Raw genomic sequence first — 17,787 nt, forward strand, 5'->3', positions numbered from 1 at the left:
CATCCATGTTATTGCAAATGGTGAGATTTCATCCTTTTTATGGCTGAGTAGTATTCCGTTGTGTATGTAAATATATATATATTTGTCTGTGTGTGTATGTGTGTACATATATATACATACATATATATGTACATATATATACATACATACCTGATTTAATCCATACATATATATGTATATATACATACATACATATATACCACTTCTTCTTTATCCTTTCATCCATTGATGGGCATGTATGTTGTTTCCAAGCCTTGGCTATTGTGAATAATGCTGCAATGAACATAGGGGTGCATACATCTTTTTAAATTAGTGTTCTTGTGCTCTTTGACTAAATACCCAAAAGTGGAATAGCTGGATCATATGGTATTTCTCTTCTTAATTTTTTGAGCAATCTCCATACTGTTTTCCATAGTGGCTACAGAAGTTTACATTTCCACCAACAATATATGAGGGTTCCCTTTTCTCCACATCCTCTCTAACACTTGTTATTTTTTGTCTTTTTAATAATATCCATTCTGACAGGCATGAGGCAATAAGTCATTGCAGTTTGATTTGCACTTTGCTAATAATTAGTGATGCTGAACAACTTTTCATGTACTTGTTGGCCATCTGTATATCTTCTTTGGAAAAATATCTATTCATATCCTCTGCCTATCTTTTTTTAGGAAGATTAGCCCTGAGCCAACTGCTGCCAATCCTCCTCTTTTTGCTGAGGAAGACTGGCCCTGAGCTAACATCTGTGCCCATCTTCCTCTACTTTATATGTGGGACGCCTACCACAGCATGGGACGCCTACCACAGCGTGGCTTTTGCCAAGCAGTGCCATGTCCACACCCAGGATCTGAACTGTTGAACCCTGGGGCCACTGAGAATTGGAACGTGCAAACTTAACTGCTGCACCACCAGGCTGCCCCCCCCCCCGCCTGTTTTTTAATTGGGTGGTTTGTTTTCTTGTTGTTGAGTTGCATGAGTTCTTTATATATTTTGGAAATTACCCCCTTGTCAGCTACATGATTTGTAAATATCTTTGCCCAATTAGTAGGTTGTCTTTTCCTTTTATGGTTTTTTTTGTTATGCAGAAGCTTTTTAGTTTGTTGTAATCTCACTTGTTTATTTTTTTTGTTTCCCTCACCTGAGTTGACATGATATTCAAAAAGATACTGCTGAGACTGGTGTCAAAGAGCATACTGTTTATGTTTTTTTCCAGGAGTTTTATGGTTTCAGGTCTTACATTCAAGTCTCTAATATTTCAAGTTAATTTTTGTGTATGGTGGAAGGCAGTGGTCTACTTTCATTCTTTTGCATATGCCTGTCCAGTTTTCCCAACACCATTTAATGACAAGACTTTTCTTTCTCCATTGTTTGTTCTTGGCTCCTTTGTCAAAAATTAGCTGTCCATTGATGTGTGGGTTTATTTCTGGGCTCTCAATTCTGTTCCATTGATCTGTGTGTCTTTTTCTGCTAGTACTATGCAGTTTTGATTGCTATAGCTTTGTAGTGTACTTTGAAATCAAGGAGTTTGCTATCTCCAGGTTTGTCCTTTTTTTCTCGGTATTCCAGTGGCTATTCAGGGTCTTTTTTGTTCCATATACATTTTAGAATTCTTTCCTCTATCTCTGTGAAAAATATCATTGGGATTTTGATAGGGATTTCATTGAATCTTTACATTGCTTTAGGAAGTATCAACATTTTAAGTGTTAATTTTTCCAATCCATGACCATGGAATATCTTTCCATTTTGTTGTGTCTTCTATTTGCTTCAAAAATGTTTTATAATTTTCAACGTCTTTCACCTCCTTGGTTAAATTTATTCCTAGGTATTTTATTCTTCTTCTTGTGATTGTAAATGAGATTGTATCCTTGATTTCTCTTTCTGCTAGTTTGCTGTTAGTATATAGAAATGCAATTGATTTTTCTATGTTGATTTTGTACCCTGCAACTTTAGTGTATTTCTTTATTTCTAATAGTGTTTTGGTGGATTCTTTAGGGGTTTTTTATATATAAAATCATGTCATCTGCAAATAGTGACAGTTTTACTTCTTCCTTTACAGTTTGGATCCCTTTTAGGTCTTTTTCTTGCCTAATTGCTCTGGCTAGGACTTCCTATGTTGAATAAGAGTGGGAGGAGCATTCATCCTTGTCTTGTTCCTGTTCTTAGAGGAATATCTTTGGAGTTTTTCACTGTTGAGTATGATGTTAGCTGTGGATTTATCGTATATGGCCTTTCTTATGTTGAGTCATAGGGTTTTCATGGTCAATTTTTTTGGGAAGTGAATGGCCAGGTCCTTCTTCCTAGTCTGTCTTAGTCTGGAAGTTTCATTGAAATCTGCCCACCATGGGTGACTCTGCTGGTACTTGAAATACTGGTGGCATAGCTGTCAGGATCACAGCAACATGCAGCTGCCACAAAATGACAACCAACAGATGGGTGGTGTGATTCCCTGACCCAGAAACAAACCTGGGCCATGGGAGTGACAGCACTGAATGCTAACCACTAGACCAATAGGGCTACCCTTCCCAAATCCTAAAATCTGTATTGTTCTAATGTTTCCAGGTGGGAGAACTGCTTCGAATATCCCTGGCTTCTCAAAATTTCTGCTTGCTCTGACCTCTCTTACCAAGTCCTATAAAAAATATACTCAAATTCTCCTCCCCTCTCCTGCTGTTTCAATCAAAATGAATTTGGATTTTAAAAGGGGGGTTTCTAAAAAACTATGGAATAAACAAAAGAATGAATAAAGGTAAATGTAAATCAAAGATATAACTAAACTGATACAGCACAGGTATTAAAAAAAAAAAAAGCTCTCTTGAGTCTTTTGCTCAATTATTTAATAACCTACCTTCACTATTGCCCTTCACCCATCCTGCCTTTCCCTCATTCTTACTGGGAAAAAGAGGAGCAGGATCCTATTCTGGTGAATTTTTGTAGGTAGGCTACAGGTGCAGCATGGACACAAGTGGTTTTCTCCAGAGGAGATCAGGGCAGAAACAAGGAGAGTATGATATTTTTTTCCTATGTGTGAAATATTTTACTAAGAGAGAAACTTAGAATATTAGCTAAAAAGGAAAAAAGAAGGCAGGAGATGACTTTGAAAAAAAGACCACAACCTGACAGTTATAGCAAGTTAGGTCACTTTTATTCAGCAAATACATATGCAACTAAGAGATTTTGCCAGGGATCCACATAGAGCAAGCCCTTCTCTCAAGGAACTTAAAGCAGAAGCAGAAGAAAAACAAAAACAAGTATAATGCTGTGGGTACCAAGTAAAGTGGATCTCTGTGTGACACCAGACAAGGGAAGGTTACTCCCATTGCAGCATTAGGGAAGCCTTCCGGGAGGAAGAAGCATCACAGCTGGGCCTTGAGGGTTAATTGTCATTCAGGCAGAGACAGAGAAATTATGTTAAAAATACTCAGCATCTCTGCAAATACAATTATCCCAGCATAATTGTTGTTAGCTTACTTTGACAAATGATATTTCAACAGAAGCAAGAAAAAGAGCTTTAAACTAGGAAGCCAAAGGAAGGTCACCATTAAGTTGTATACCGTATTTAATTTATTCCCAGACACATTCTTTCTCACATCTCACATGTATATAATCTAGGCAGATCCTACTATTGATACTGTCTAATAATAAATTTGGAGTTTTTAATTATTTTTCTGCTAGTATATAAATTATAACATCGTACAACCTATGGTAACTCTGATTCGATCAAATATGATGATTATTTTATGAAATATGATGAGATTGATTCCCAGCCTGACAACTTGAACTTCTGGGCTTCTGGGTCCTTATTCCAAATGGAAAAGGAGACATCATGAGAGATCATGAGATATTCTGATATGACCTGTTAGGAACACAAGGAAAAAATAGCTCTACATGAAAGATATCTGTACACCAATGTTCACAACAGCATTATTCACAATAGCAAAAAGGGGGACCCAACCCAAGTGTCCACTGACAGATGAATGAATAAATAAAATGTGACATGTATATTTACACACACACACACACACACATATATATATGCATATATACAATGCCATATTACTCAGCCTTAAAAAGGAAGGATATTCTGACACATGCTACAACATGGATCAACCATGAGGACATTACGCTAAGTGAAATAAGCCAGCCACAAAAAGACAAATATGGATGATTACACTTATATGGGTTACCTAGAGTAGTAAAACTTACATAGACAGAAAATAGAATGGCGGTTGCCAGGGCTGGGTAAGCAGGGGACGGGGAGATGTTTAATGCGCATAGAGTCTTAGTTTTTCAAGATGAAAAGAGTTCTAGAGATTGGTTGCACAAAAATGTGAGTGTACTTAATATTACTAAACTGAACCTGTAAAAATGGCTAAGGTGGTAAGCTTTTTGCCATGTGTATTTTACCACAATTTAAAAAAATAGATTCACGTAAAGAATATGGGAATGGGAAGAAAGAGGAAAGGGTCTGTTGGAAAGGTTGAGGCTAAAGTGACGTAAATAGATAAAATAGTAGAAAAGAGTGAAAGGGTGGACAGAAAAGAAAGTTTAAAAATAAAAACTCACCGGCGCCTCCAAAACCATAATGCAAGACATATCAAAAGGATCGAGGAGGGCACTATTATTGCCAAAACTATCAAGCCAATAGAGATGGAAAGTCCTGGAAATTGGGAGAGGACACAAGGAAGTCACTTCAAAATCCTCTATTTCTTCAAAATTCTCTAATTCTCCTGGCCTTCCTTTGCCCACATGAGTGTCACCACTAACATTCACCTGCTCCCAATGTGTGGGTATCTCTGACTCCCTCTCCCACATTCCCAGACACCATATATCCATATCCATAGGCCCTTCATTTTACCTCTTCTATACCTTAGATCATTTATTTTTATTCACGTTCAGACTGGACTCCTGGAAATCTCTCTCTCTCTTTCTCTTTCTCTCTCTCTCTCTCTTTCTCATGTGTCAAGTCCCACCTCTTCCCCAGTCCCTCCCTTTATGCTTAAGAACCATCTCCTCCCATTTCCAGCTGGGCCCCAGTTCTTTCTCACCCCAGTAGAGGATGATGTCTTGGCCTCCCAGACTGCTGTGCCTCACTCTGCAGGTCAGGCCAGCAGCCTCCTCTGTTGCCACATCCAGGGTTACTCTGAGATACCATGTCCCATCATCATTGGGCTGGATGTCACCTTGCTGAGTGTCTGGCTGTTCCTTCTCACCTCGCATCCACATCACCCACACAGGCTTTGGGTAGAATCCTGAGACGTGGCACACCAGCAGCAGACGGCCAGGCCCAGGAGCAGGGCCACTAGACAGCCAGGCCTCAGGCTTCACTGGGGCAGGAAGGAGTGGAGAGAGTGTCAGATTATGATTCTGATCTACAGCACAGAGACTCAGAAACCCACAAGCTAGGACAGTGACCCTTTACACTCCTTTGGGAACCAAATATTTTATTGATTAAGCCCCTCTCCTACTCTTGAATTTAAAAAAGGTAGTGGTAAGTGAAATAGAGAAGTCCTGGGGAGAGAATAAGACATACCATGCCTCTTCAGTTCTGCTTTCCCTGCATCGAGGACACCCAAGAGATATCGAGGGCAGGTTTCTAAAAGGAGCTTCTTTATGATATCAAGGATCCCTTGGTACTGAGAGATGAGTGCGCAGAACCTCTGCGCCCTACTGCCTCCCTCTGAGGCAGGCACACATGTGTCATTCTTGATGCTCAGGAAATCCAATCCTCCTAAAGCTGTCTTCAAGAAGCTTACTATGGCCTCCCCAGAATTCAGCTCACAGCCTGCCATGCCCTGGAATTCAAAGGGGTCTGGATAGAAGGAAAACAGACAAAAAGTTACTTAAAAGCAAACAAGAAAGAAAGGGCTGGGGAAAGGACCTAAGATTTTGGATTTTGGTGGAGAGAAAAGTCTGAGATGGGAGATGGTGAGCCATAATCCAATTATAGTATTCAGAGGTGTTTCAGAAAGAAGAGCACTAGGGAGAGGTATGCGTGTCCTAAATGGTGGAGAAGGGCTATTGTAATGACACATGATGAGTAAGAGGGAAGCAAAGTATGAGGAGCAGGGTGATGGGGTCAAGAGTGCAGCATTTCAGCGTGAACAGCAGGATTACATTGAGAAGAATAAAATGCTTAAGGAGATGGATTGAAGGAATAGTAGTCACACTTTAGTCCACCCAGGCACAGGGTAGGAGAAGGGAAGGCTTCTTGCTTGGAGTTTGAGAGAAGTAAGTTATACACAAACAAACCAGGAAATGGTTACAAAGGTGAAACTTCATCTATCAGACAAGAGTGCAGGAAGCAGGAAGAATCTGGAATACTTTGTGGAGGTATGGACTGAGTAGAAGACTACTCTAGAAAAGTGTGTGCATGCAGTTGGGTAAAGTGGGAAGGAAGGGAGAAAGTTCTGAGGGAGCAGTAGCTTGAACTAAGAGAGAGAAAAATGTCATTGAGCATCTCCCCACATCAGAGGACCACACTCACATTCCATCTGGAATTCACTGGCACGGTCCTGCACTTCCCGAACAAATCCAATGAGATAGACTCGAAATAGCTCCTCCAGCTCAGTCACCTCCTCATCACTGAAATTTCCCTTGGACCAGGGCTTCAGGAAGATGGCAGTGCCCGAGTCACTGTCCCAGCCATGGATCTGCAAATCATCCAACCAGCCTGAGCCTCGAATTTGTGCCCAGGTGCTGTTGGCGAAGGATGAGATCTGGATGACACGGAAAGAAGCTGGCCCCTGGAAGGCTGTGGATAGTGGAAGGACAAGAAAAGTGAGGAGAAAAGAAGCAGCAGGAAAGAATGAAACATGATGAAAATTGAAAATATCCAGAGAAAAAGAATCCAGAGTCTGAAGATCAACACAGAGCCTGTGACATTTGCCTGTCCTAGGGCCTCAGGCTCCATCCCCAAGTTCCTGAATAGGAGAAGAGTGCTGGAGACAGGAGGGCCCAGACTGTTAGTGGTAAGAGCAGCATGCTTTTAACCAGATGCCCTGCACCTGTGCTGGGAGCTGCCAGAGTTATTCTTACCATGTTCATTGTCACCACCTGGAAAGAGAACTGCTGACAACAGAAGTGGCAGAAGCAGCATTTCACTAGGAGATAGACGTTCTGACTCTCAGAGCTGGTGTTTGATCTCTGATTTCAGCAAACGATTTTCTCAGTACTCTATAGTCACTTTCTCTTCCAACTGACAAATCTCTTCCTCATTTGCACTGCACATCAGTGACAAGCTGTGTCTCCCACAGCTCTGGACCTCCCACTCTGCCTCTCATTTCCACTCCAGCCCTGACTTCTAGATTTTTTTGTTTTTTTAATCTCCCTGGCTTCCAGCTACTCTCCCTGACCTCAGCTTCCTTTATACTTACTACCTTGGAAAAGCCCTCATGTGACATTTAAGGGACATTTTACCTCCCACCAATCCCTCATTTCTATATCTGTTAAATAAGAGAATAATATTAAAAAATCGTCCAGCTTCCAGCCTGCTTTAATCTAGAAGGATTCTTTTGGTTTATCCTCCCAAATCAAACTTCCTCCCCTCAGCCCTCTTTTCTCTGGCACTCTGTCATTACCTCTTCCCAAAGTTCTCAATGGCTCTTCTTTCTAATCTCATCCCCCCTGTCTGGCCTCTCCAACCCCACATTTTCGTTTCTGTGTGTGTGTGTGTGTAGACAATCATTTACATACTGGCAAAGCATTTAAAACATCACCGGGACTATAATACTTCAGATCCAAATTCCAGAATCAACTATGATAAATACTGCAATTTATGATACAAGCAAAATTATCTTATACTGTAGAAATTTTTAAAAGTTATTTTATTGAGGTCATGTTGATTTATAACATTGTGTAATTTCAGACGCACATTATTGTATATTAGTTTCTGTGTAGACTGCATTGTTGTCACCCTCAAGAGTCTAGTTTTTATCTGTCACTGTACACATATGCCCCTTTACTGCTTTTGCCCTTCCCCTCACTCTCTTCCCCTCTGGTAATTAGGAGAATCAGTAATCTGTTCTTCTTATCCATGTGTTTACTTATCTTCCACAGTTGAGTGAAATCATATGGTGTTTTTCTTTCTCTGTCTGGCTTATTTCACTTAACATAATACCCTCAAAATCCACCCATGTTGTTGCAAATGGCATGATTTTGTCTTTTTTTATGCTGATTAGTATTCCATTGTATATATATACCACATCTTCTTTATTCTTTCATCCATTGGTGGGCATTTGGGTTTATTTTCATTTGTCTCCAGGTATTTTTTTATTTCTCCTTTGATTTCTTCATTGATCCAATGGTTGTTCAGTAGCATGTTGTTTTGTCTCCACTTGTTTGTGACTTTCCTAGATTTTTTCTTGTAGTTGAGTTCTAGTTTCATAGCATTGTCATCAGAAAAGATGTTTGATGTGCTTTCAATCATCTTAAATTTATTGAAGCTTGCCTTGTTTCTCAACATATGGTCTATCTTTGAGAATGTTCTGTGTGCACTTGAGAAGAATGTGTATTCTGCTGGTTTTGTATGGAATGTTCTATATATATAAGGCCATTTTTTTCTTGTTTATTTTCTGTCTGGATGATTTATCTATTGATGTATGTGGGGTTTGAGATCCCCTAATGTTATGATGTTGAGGTGACCTAAACTTTAAGTATACCTAACATACCTTTAGGTGGGTTAATAGTTGCTTTATATACTTTGGTGCTCCTGTGTTAGGTACATATATATTCATAAGTATTATGTCCTCTTGTTGGAATGTCCCTTTTATCATTATATACTGTCCCTCTTTGTCTCTGATTGTCATTTATCTTGAAGTCTGCTTTGTCTTATCTAAGTATGGAAATACCTGCTTTCTTTTGTTTGCCATATGCTTGAAGTATTGTTTTCTGTCCCTTCACTCTGAGCTTATGTTTGTCTTTAGAACTGAGATGTGTTTCCTGGAGGCAATATATTGTTGAATCTCATTTTTCAATCCATCCAAGTATTCTGTGTCTTTTGATTGAAGAATTCAATCCATTTATATTTAGAGTGATTATTAATATATGAGGGCTTAATACTGCCATTTTATCTCTCGTTTTCCAGTTGTACTATATTTCTATTGTTTATCTTCCTTTTTATTTCTGACTACCATTTTAGCTTGGTGATTTTCTCAATTTTCTCTTTATTTATGATTTATGTCTCTGCTATGATTTTTTCTTTAGTGCTTACCATGAGGTATGTATAAAAGATCTCATAGATGAGATTATATTCTGATAGCCTCTTGTCTCCATTACCTTAAGCAGGTTCCTTCCCCTGCCTCTTCCCCTTCCGAGTTATTGTTGTAAAAAATCATTCTTTTTTGTGTTGTGAGTTTGTGACTAAATTTAAGTGTTTATGTTTGATACTTTCGGTCGTCCTTTTATATTTATGTTATAATTAAGCGTTTGCTAGCCTGTTCTGATAGAAACTGCAATTTTCTGATTTTATCTGTCTATTTATCTTCTTGATCAAAGCTTTGTAAAACTTAGCCTTTTTGTTTCAGGTAGGAGGACTCCCTTCATCATTTCTTGTAAGGCAGGTCTAGTGGTGATGAATTCCCTCAGGTTTTCTTTATCTGGGAAAGCTTTTATTTCTCCTCCATATCTGAAGGATACTTTCACTGGATAGAGTATTGTTGGCTGAAAGTTTTTTTCTTTCAGTATTTTGAATATATCATTCCATTCTCTCCTAGTCTGTAAGATTTATGCTGAGAAATCTGCTGAAAGCAGACCTGAAAAAGGTTCCCTTGTAGGTTATTTTCTTCTGCCTTGCTGTCCTCAATATTTTTTATTTGTCTTTGACTTTTGACAGTTTTAATATTATATGCCTTGGAGAAGGTCGTTTCGATGTAATTAGGAATTTTACTGGTTTCATTTATTTATAATTCCAGTTCTTTCCCCAGGTTTGGAAAGTTCCCAGCTATTATTTCTTTGAACCAGCACTCTGCTTCTTTCTCTCTCTTTTCTACCTCTGGGATACCTATAATCCTTATATTACTTTTCCTAATTGAGTTGGATATTTCTCAAAGAATTTCATCATTTTTTTAAATCTTCATTTTTTTAAAGTTCTCTCTTCTCCTCCACCTGAAGCATTTCTGGATTTCTATCTTCTAAATCACTTACTCTTTCTTCTATAATTTCTGCTCTCTTTTTTATGATTTCTACATTTTTTATCACATTAATTGCATTCTTCATATCCAGAATTTCTGTGTAGTTTGTTTTAAAAGGCTTCAATCTCTTTGGTGAAGTATTCCTTCTATTCATTAATTTTATTGCTAATCTCATTGAACTGCTTTTCTGTGTTTTCTTGTAACTTGTTGAGTTTCTTTATGATAGCTATTCTGAATTCTGTCATTTAGGTTATAATCTTCTGTGACTTCAAGTTTGGTTTCTGGAGATTTGTCATATTCATATTTGTCATTTGTTCTATAGTGTTACTGTGGTTCTTCATGTTCTTGATGAATTGATCATCTGCCAACACATTTGTGTTAGTGTCAGGTTGCACATTCCACCTGCCCCTGCTGGGGTGAGGAAGGGGCTGTGTTTCCTAATTATGCCTCATCTGCTAATAGTCATGCTGGCCAGGCAGCTTTGTGTTCATATGGCATGGTTGCAGACATTCAGCAGACCATGCTCATGTATGTAGGTCCTCTGTGCTCAGCAGACTACTATGTTCAGCAAGCAGGTTGTGCTCACATGGGTGGGGTGACTTCATGCAGGCTGGGCTGCTGTATTCAACAGACAGGTTCAGCAAGTCTGCTCTACTTGGCAGGTGGGGTATCTACCCACAGGCTGGGTAGTATACTTGGTGGGCAGGTCCAGACAAGCTGTTGTGCTTGGCAGGCAAGGTGAATTCATGTGGACTAAGCTGGCACTGTTTAGTGGGAACATTCTCATGAGTGGGGCCAATTAAGTAGGTGGGTGCTCCCACAGGCCAGGCTACTACCCCCAAAGCATTCACATGCAGGCCAGACTGCCCCCACCTCCACTCTGTCATGCTGGCTGCTGAGTGAGGAGCTGTGATCTGGATTGCTGCTGCCAGGGAGGAGCAGGGGTCCACTCACCTAGTTCCACTGCTTCTCAGGGATCCAATCTACCCAGCTTCAGATGTATAGCTGTGTGGATCTCTCATGTGTCTTGTTGTATTGTGTAGGGAATCCTCTGTTGGTTGATGAAATTCCTTTTAGCTGTAACTTAGAGGGGAGAGACAAAAGAAACAACTTACTCTTCCATGATGATTATATCACTCTCTCCATAACAATTTTTGAGGGGAAAAATGGCATTTGCTACTGGTATATGACCTTTGTTCAGTAGCTCTTCACCTTTGGAGTTTTGAGCAGCAAGTGTTCATGGAACAAGCAGAATTTTAGGATTTATGCTATGTGTAGCTTCAACCTAGTCAAAGATTAACTTTTTGTAGAAAGTTCTATAAGCAACAGAATCTCTTTCTCCTTTTATAATATCTCACAACCCTGATCTACATTTTGGCCTTTCCTATCACCAAGTAAAACATTATTAGATGAGCAAAGAGCTTGTCATTGTTTCACCAAAAATTCAGAGAGATTTTGTCTAAGATGTCATCTACTACCTTCTCTTTATGTGCACTTGGCAAGTTTGAACAATACATTTAGCATCCACTGAGTAAAAGATTTGTACTTTAATCAATAGGTTGACTTTAAGGATGATTCTTGGATTTTCTCCAACCAGGGAAAAATTACAAATTTGTATAGATCAATGTATCCTCTAGCAGCAATGTAATAGTAAAATGTTCCAAGTGTTTGGGGTTTTCCCTAACTGATCCTATTTATATAGGTAAGAAAATGCAAAATGGGTAATATAACATTCTCTATTCCTGGAAATAAATGGTTCACAATATTAATAATGGTAGCCTTCATCAAGATTATCACTGCCTAATTGGAAAGTGCAGAATAGCTCTCCAAATTCCAAAGTATGCAAGTATATACAATATTCACAGAATCCAACTCATGACATAATCTAATCTACTTTTTGAGTAATAGCCAGAGACAATAGCAGAGACTTAACATTACTTACCATTGACATTACATCTTTTTTCTTTGTAAGTCTTTAGTTCAGGGTAGAACACCCAAGATTCAGTTTATTCAATGTGCTATAGATTCACTGGCATGAAAAAATTTTAAGAGCGTAGTGATGTGCAAGTACAATGAATAGATTAATTCTCCCACACAACAAATATACCACTGACAGCAATGTGCAGCAACAGAAAGGTAGTTGTAGTTTGCCTCAGAGAGGATGCCAGATGGATCACTGTGAGTGCTCACAATGTCTCAGTGTACTCTCAAGAGAGACATACTCTGAAAATCATAAAAGCACTAGCGAGATGGAGATTCTGAGAACTCCAGCTCCTGTTTCAGAGAGTCAATTGAAAAGTGTACTTGTTCTTTTGATTCCGTTGTTGCTATCATCACTATTATTCTTCCCTGCTTAGCTGAAAACTTAATTAAGGGTACTAGTACACTCACTAGAACGTGAAGATGATGGCCATGAAGAAGGACACTCAGAACCTGACATTTACACAAGCCTTTCCATATTGAGCCTATAAAGACTTCTCTCTCAAAGGCTTATGCCTCCAAAACAAAAGGCTGAGTGGAAACAAATATTTCAAAATCCATATGACTCCAATCAAAAGAATCAGAAGACAAGGTCCTGCCTTTATTGGTGAAAAGCAGAGTGAGAACAGGAATAAAAAGGTGAAAATTTACCTCTGATTCCTCCAAGTTCACAACAACAATAAATACAATAAGAAGTATCCTAAAATTCTACCTCAAAAGCAGAGAACACACACTCCTTGGATCCAAAGGTAAGATTTTTGCAGACTTGAGGCCAACAGAGGACCTTCTACCTAAGTACAAGGCAGCTGCTCAAGTGAGTAGCTTGATATCTACTCACTGGTATCTAATGGTTGCTTGAGGACTGCTACTTTATGCATTCCTCTACAGTCTTAGAAGTGCCCACAGAACCTCAAAATGCTAAACCAAGCAGAGAAAACTCAAGCAAATGAGTAGCCTAGGGTATTGCTTTTTTTTTAATTTTGTGAATTTAACTCGGTAATAAAAATTAAAAATAAGTAATAAAAGTTAACAATAAATCCAAAAATTATAAGTATATTGTTACCCGCTTGTTCATTTATGCACTCATTCATTTATTCAACAGATATTTATTGAGTGCCTCTTATTTGTGCCCACAGCAGCTCTGCACTACTTCTTCACTATCCACATTCTCATCACCCATCCCACCTTATCCCACACTTGGAAGTGAGTTCACAGACTCAATTTTAGTTCAGGAACCTTGAATGCCTTAATTTTGTTCAAGATCCATAGATTCTTAAGAGTTGGAAAGAACGTCAAGGTTTATCTATAAGGGATATCTTTCCAGTGAAAATTTGCCTCCCTCCACAGTTACTTGGACACAGAGAGATTTAAACTTCTGAGAGTAGTTTATCAAACATGGCAGGAAGGCAGCAGACTTAAGAACATGGGTATTAAGTGCCTAGAACAACAAAAACTCAGCTGTGTGTCTGCCCTGTGAATGTATGTTCTTGTGTGTGTGATGCATGTGTCTCTTGCACACTCACTTGGGTATATAGTTCTGCATGAACTCATTCTTATGAAAGAAATGAACATATGAAGCCTTTACTCTGATGGTTACCTAGACCACAATATTGGACTTGGGGGAAAAATCAATTTTTAAACTGTTTTTGTTATTTTTCAAGCAAACTTCTTTTGTATCTTACTTACTTTTAATATCCATCTCTGAACTTTTCATATTAAAAAAAAAGGCTGATTGACACCACATTTTTGCCTTATTGCCCTTTCAATCCAAACTGCATGTTTTTTGTTTTGTTTTGTTTTGTTTTTTTACATGATATCATTCGTATATGTTTGCTTTTCTTTTTGCTGTTGTAATCTTTAAAAAGTACATGCATTGAGGTCCATATGAGTCTTATATCTGAATAGTAGACTCATGTCCAGATATACCTGAATTTCAAATTCTAGTGTCGAATTTTATTTTATTGTTTTCTTGCATCTACTGTTGATGATCAAACTTCTGTCATTCTATGTGTTATTACTTTGTAGGCAATTTTTTCTCTCAAAAGATTTTCCATCTTTTCTTCCATTCTTTTGTAAGGGAACATCTTAGAGTTGTTTCATATTATACTGTTTCATGTGGAGTTTCATGTTGTAGTGTGAATGTCTTATAATTGCTTATTCATTTTTTTATTGAGGTGAAATGCAACATAAAATTTAAAGTGTACAATTCAGTGGCATTTAATACATTACAATGTTGTGCAACCATCAATTCTAACAACTTCCAAAACATATTTATCACCCCAAAAGAATATCCCATACCCATTGAGCAGTCACCCCCACTCCTCCTTCAACCTGGGTTTCTGTTAACCAATAATCTTTCTATCTCTGCGTATTTTCTTACTCTGGATATTTCCTATAAACGGAATCCTAGAATATGTATAATTTTCTGATTTCTTTGACTTAGTGTAATGCTTTTTAGGTGCATCATACATTACATCATGTAACTTTCTTTCATTCCTCTTTATGGCTGAATAATATTCCATCATAAGTAGATACCACACTTTGTTTATCTGTTCATTCATTGATGGACATTTGGGTTGTTTCCTATTCACTATTCATTATTCACTGTTCACTATTGTGAATAATGCTGCTATGGACATCTGTGTACAAATATTTGTTTGAAAATCTGTTTTCAATTGTTATGAGGATATACCTAGAAGTGGAATTAGTGGGTCAAATGCTTAACTTTATGTTTACATTTTGAGAAACTGCCAAACTGTTTTCCATAGGAGCTGTACCATTTTGCATCCCCACTAGCAATGTATGAGGGCTGGAATATTAGATAGAGATAGATAGATAGACACTATATTAGAAGGAAAACATAATACATTTTTAAAATATATGTTTATTTATTAACTTAAAAATAGATGAATATGTATTTAAAAAGTAATATCTTTGTTATTTTTTCCAAAAAAATATAGTGAGATTAGAGACTTTATAGCTTTTTAAATTTAAAAAATATTTTTGCAATTCTCTTTAACATTTGGCTTAATAGAAGACAGCTGTTTTCATATATGTTTCTGAATACAATCTGATGCAATGTTACATGTCACATAGCCACTGGAAAACAACATGCACTAAAATAACATCTTAGTATTGTTATAAGAATAGTTTTGAACTCACGAACCCTCTGAGAGTAAGATAGGAACTCCCAGGTGCCCCTGAACACACCTTGAGAACAACTGGTCTAGATCTGGTATTTCTTTAGGGCACACATAAAAGGATTATACCTTTTTTCTTAATTAGAATATTTCTAAAAAGATATAGTCTTTTAAATAACTATCTCATTATCTTGAGATAACCAAAGACAGAATAAGTACTTGATTCCTTCCATTCATTTACCAGTTTTCAAGAGAATGAATTGTTTACATAGCTTCCTAGGTGACCACTGAGGCTTTTTATTTTTTTCATAAATGAATGTCAACATATTTGAAGTACTTGAATCTATACCAGCCATTGTTTTTACTGAAGCTCAGGTTGTTTGATCTGTGACATGGAATCCTTTTCAAGTCTCTTGCTTCTGAATGCTTTCAACATGCCTTCATTGAACTCTCCATTACTTTCTGGTGTGGCAAAGTGGTTCCAGTTTTGTAGAAACTTCCTGCCCCAAACTAGAAATTAGACATTTCCCCAAGGCTTTCTGGTTCCTTTTAGTGGGAAAATATTATGTGAAAATCATAGTCTGAGTTCTAGGTTAGTCTTGGTTTCCTGGCTTTTTAAGTGGCTAAAATGGGGGCTGGCCCCATGGCCGAGTGGTTAAGTTTGCACTCCACTGCAGGCGGCCCAGTGTTTCATTGGTTTGAATCCTGGGCGCAGACACAGCACTGCTCATCGAGCCATGCTGAGGCGGTGTCCCACATGCCACAACTAGAAGGACCCACAACGAAGAATATACAACTATGTACTGGGGGGCTTTGGGGAGAAAAAGGAAAAGAATAAAATCTTTAAAAAAAAAAAGTGGCTAAAATGATTTTTTAAGGATAAATGTGACACTGAGTTCATATTTATACTTTCAATTCAGTTTAAAACTACAGAGTTTTATTCGTCTATCTCATATCAACTTTTCTTCTCCCATGCAAAAAATCCTCATTCCCAATGAATCAACACAATTATATTTTAACCTAATCCCACTGCACCCTATACTCTATACTATTTACCTATACAACTATAGACTATATCCCACTAGATTATACTCACAAAAGTCTTAGAATAACAAGACAAACACTACCATCAACAATATGATTCTTGAAAACAATTTAACATATATTTTCTGACCCTAGGGTATATCCCCTGGGGATAAACAAATTATTATGGTTTAAAGTTGCTTGAAGTAGTCCCTGACTTGTGGTGTGTCACCAACTAGATAAGTGGTTGTGCATGTTTTTGCATTTTGCTTTCAATTTTTAGGAAGTGAAAATCTTGTTTTATAGATAATGTTACAAAATGTCTACATGGAGTAGGACATCAAGAATGGCAGACTAAGGAGCTCAGTAAATCCTTTCTCCAATTATCAATGATAATATTGAACAAAATTTTCAAAGTAAACCATTTCAAAATTCTGGAAAATGACCAGAGGCATACAATAGAATGAGATGTGCGTATTCAAGAAGACCTACCTGAAACTCAGCAGAAATACTTAGGGCAATGTAACTTGGGGCTGCTTTCATCTTTCTCCTGGCTTGGTGGTGCCACAGGCTGAGGATTAGCAGTATTGCTGTCAGCAGAAGGATATACTAGATTTGAAACTCCACAGAGAGGCCACATACCCAGGGAGTTTGTAGAAAACAACAGCAGTTGGTGGCAAAAATCAAAGGTCAATTTTACAGCTGCCAAAGGCTGCAATACTCGTTGAGGAAAAGAAGAGACCAGTCAAAACTTAACAAAGACAACTAGAAAATGAGATAGCCATAGTGGAGTTTGATAAGCTCCCACTTATTCCTGGAGGTTTGGAAGGCTGCACATATACTAAGGAAAGACCAAAGACGGCCACAGTTATCTTTTTATCCCTGAACAAACACGAAGCTTTGCACAAAGAAAAAGTAGAACCCAGGGCACATTTGTAAACTGTTTGAATGGGAAACATGTGCTCCAATCCTCACAGATCCTCTCAGGGAAAGCTGAAAGCCTTACAAGTTTAAGATGTAAAGGCACAACTTCTTATTAATTGTGGCTACCACTAAGTTATGCTGATTTAGATGTGACTCCTAGGAATCCAGAAAAGAGAAAGAAAGTAAAAAGGGAGGAGGGGGATGGAGGGAGGAAGAGATACAGAAGGAGAGGGCGACAGAAGGAGACAGGAAGTTGGAGAGAGAGAGAGGGAAGGAAGGAAGGAAAGAAAAGAATCTTATATTTACAAAATGAGCAGAGACATCAGTGGCTACAAACTTCAGGGCAGACAGAATCTACAGAATTTGTCTAGGTGGATTACTAAACAACAAACAAATGAAAACCAAAGCAAAACAAACAAAACAGCTATGACAGCTTTATTCAAAGAACCTCAAACTGTGAACAAACCAAATGTCCACCAAAAAGAGGATGGACAAAGACAAATATATATAGTTTATTCATACATGAAATTCTGTTGAGCAATAAAAAGAAAGAGACTACTAGTACACTGATAAGCAATATGGATGACATCACTACA

The 17,787-nt window shown here is 38.0% G+C and overlaps 1 protein-coding gene across 1 annotated transcript; it reads right to left on the minus strand.

Annotated features, from left to right (window-relative positions):
• Positions 1-3,117: 3,117 nt before the first annotated feature.
• Positions 3,118-7,333, minus strand: LOC103542889 (T-cell surface glycoprotein CD1b-like). The gene is made up of 6 exons (XM_008509814.2): positions 7,033-7,333; positions 6,482-6,748; positions 5,528-5,806; positions 5,043-5,321; positions 4,561-4,654; positions 3,118-3,850 (listed from the first exon to the last, which is right to left on the minus strand). Exons 1-6 carry the CDS (start codon positions 7,091-7,093, stop codon positions 3,829-3,831), a joined length of 1,002 nt encoding a protein of 333 aa, XP_008508036.1. The 5' UTR covers positions 7,094-7,333; the 3' UTR covers positions 3,118-3,828.
• Positions 7,334-17,787: the final 10,454 nt, after the last annotated feature.

This window comes from Equus przewalskii, unplaced genomic scaffold, assembly GCF_037783145.1.
Source record: "Equus przewalskii isolate Varuska unplaced genomic scaffold, EquPr2 ChrUn-6, whole genome shotgun sequence".
In the NCBI taxonomy this organism is placed as follows: Eukaryota; Metazoa; Chordata; class Mammalia; order Perissodactyla; family Equidae; genus Equus; species Equus przewalskii.

What these genes read in the sequence shown, in the direction of transcription:
- LOC103542889 (XM_008509814.2), bottom strand. Translation starts at nt 7,093, where the DNA reads ATGCTGCTTCTGCCACTTCTGTTGTCAGCAGTTCTCTTTCCAGGTGGT. An exon ending in CAGTGAATTCCAGATGGAAT is followed by an intron (nt 5,807 to 6,481) that starts GTGAGTGTGGTC and finishes CCTTCTATCCAG; the next exon opens with ACCCCTTTGAATTCCAGGGC. An exon ending in AGACATCATCCTCTACTGGG is followed by an intron (nt 4,655 to 5,042) that starts GTGAGAAAGAAC and finishes CCCAATTTCCAG; the next exon opens with GACTTTCCATCTCTATTGGC.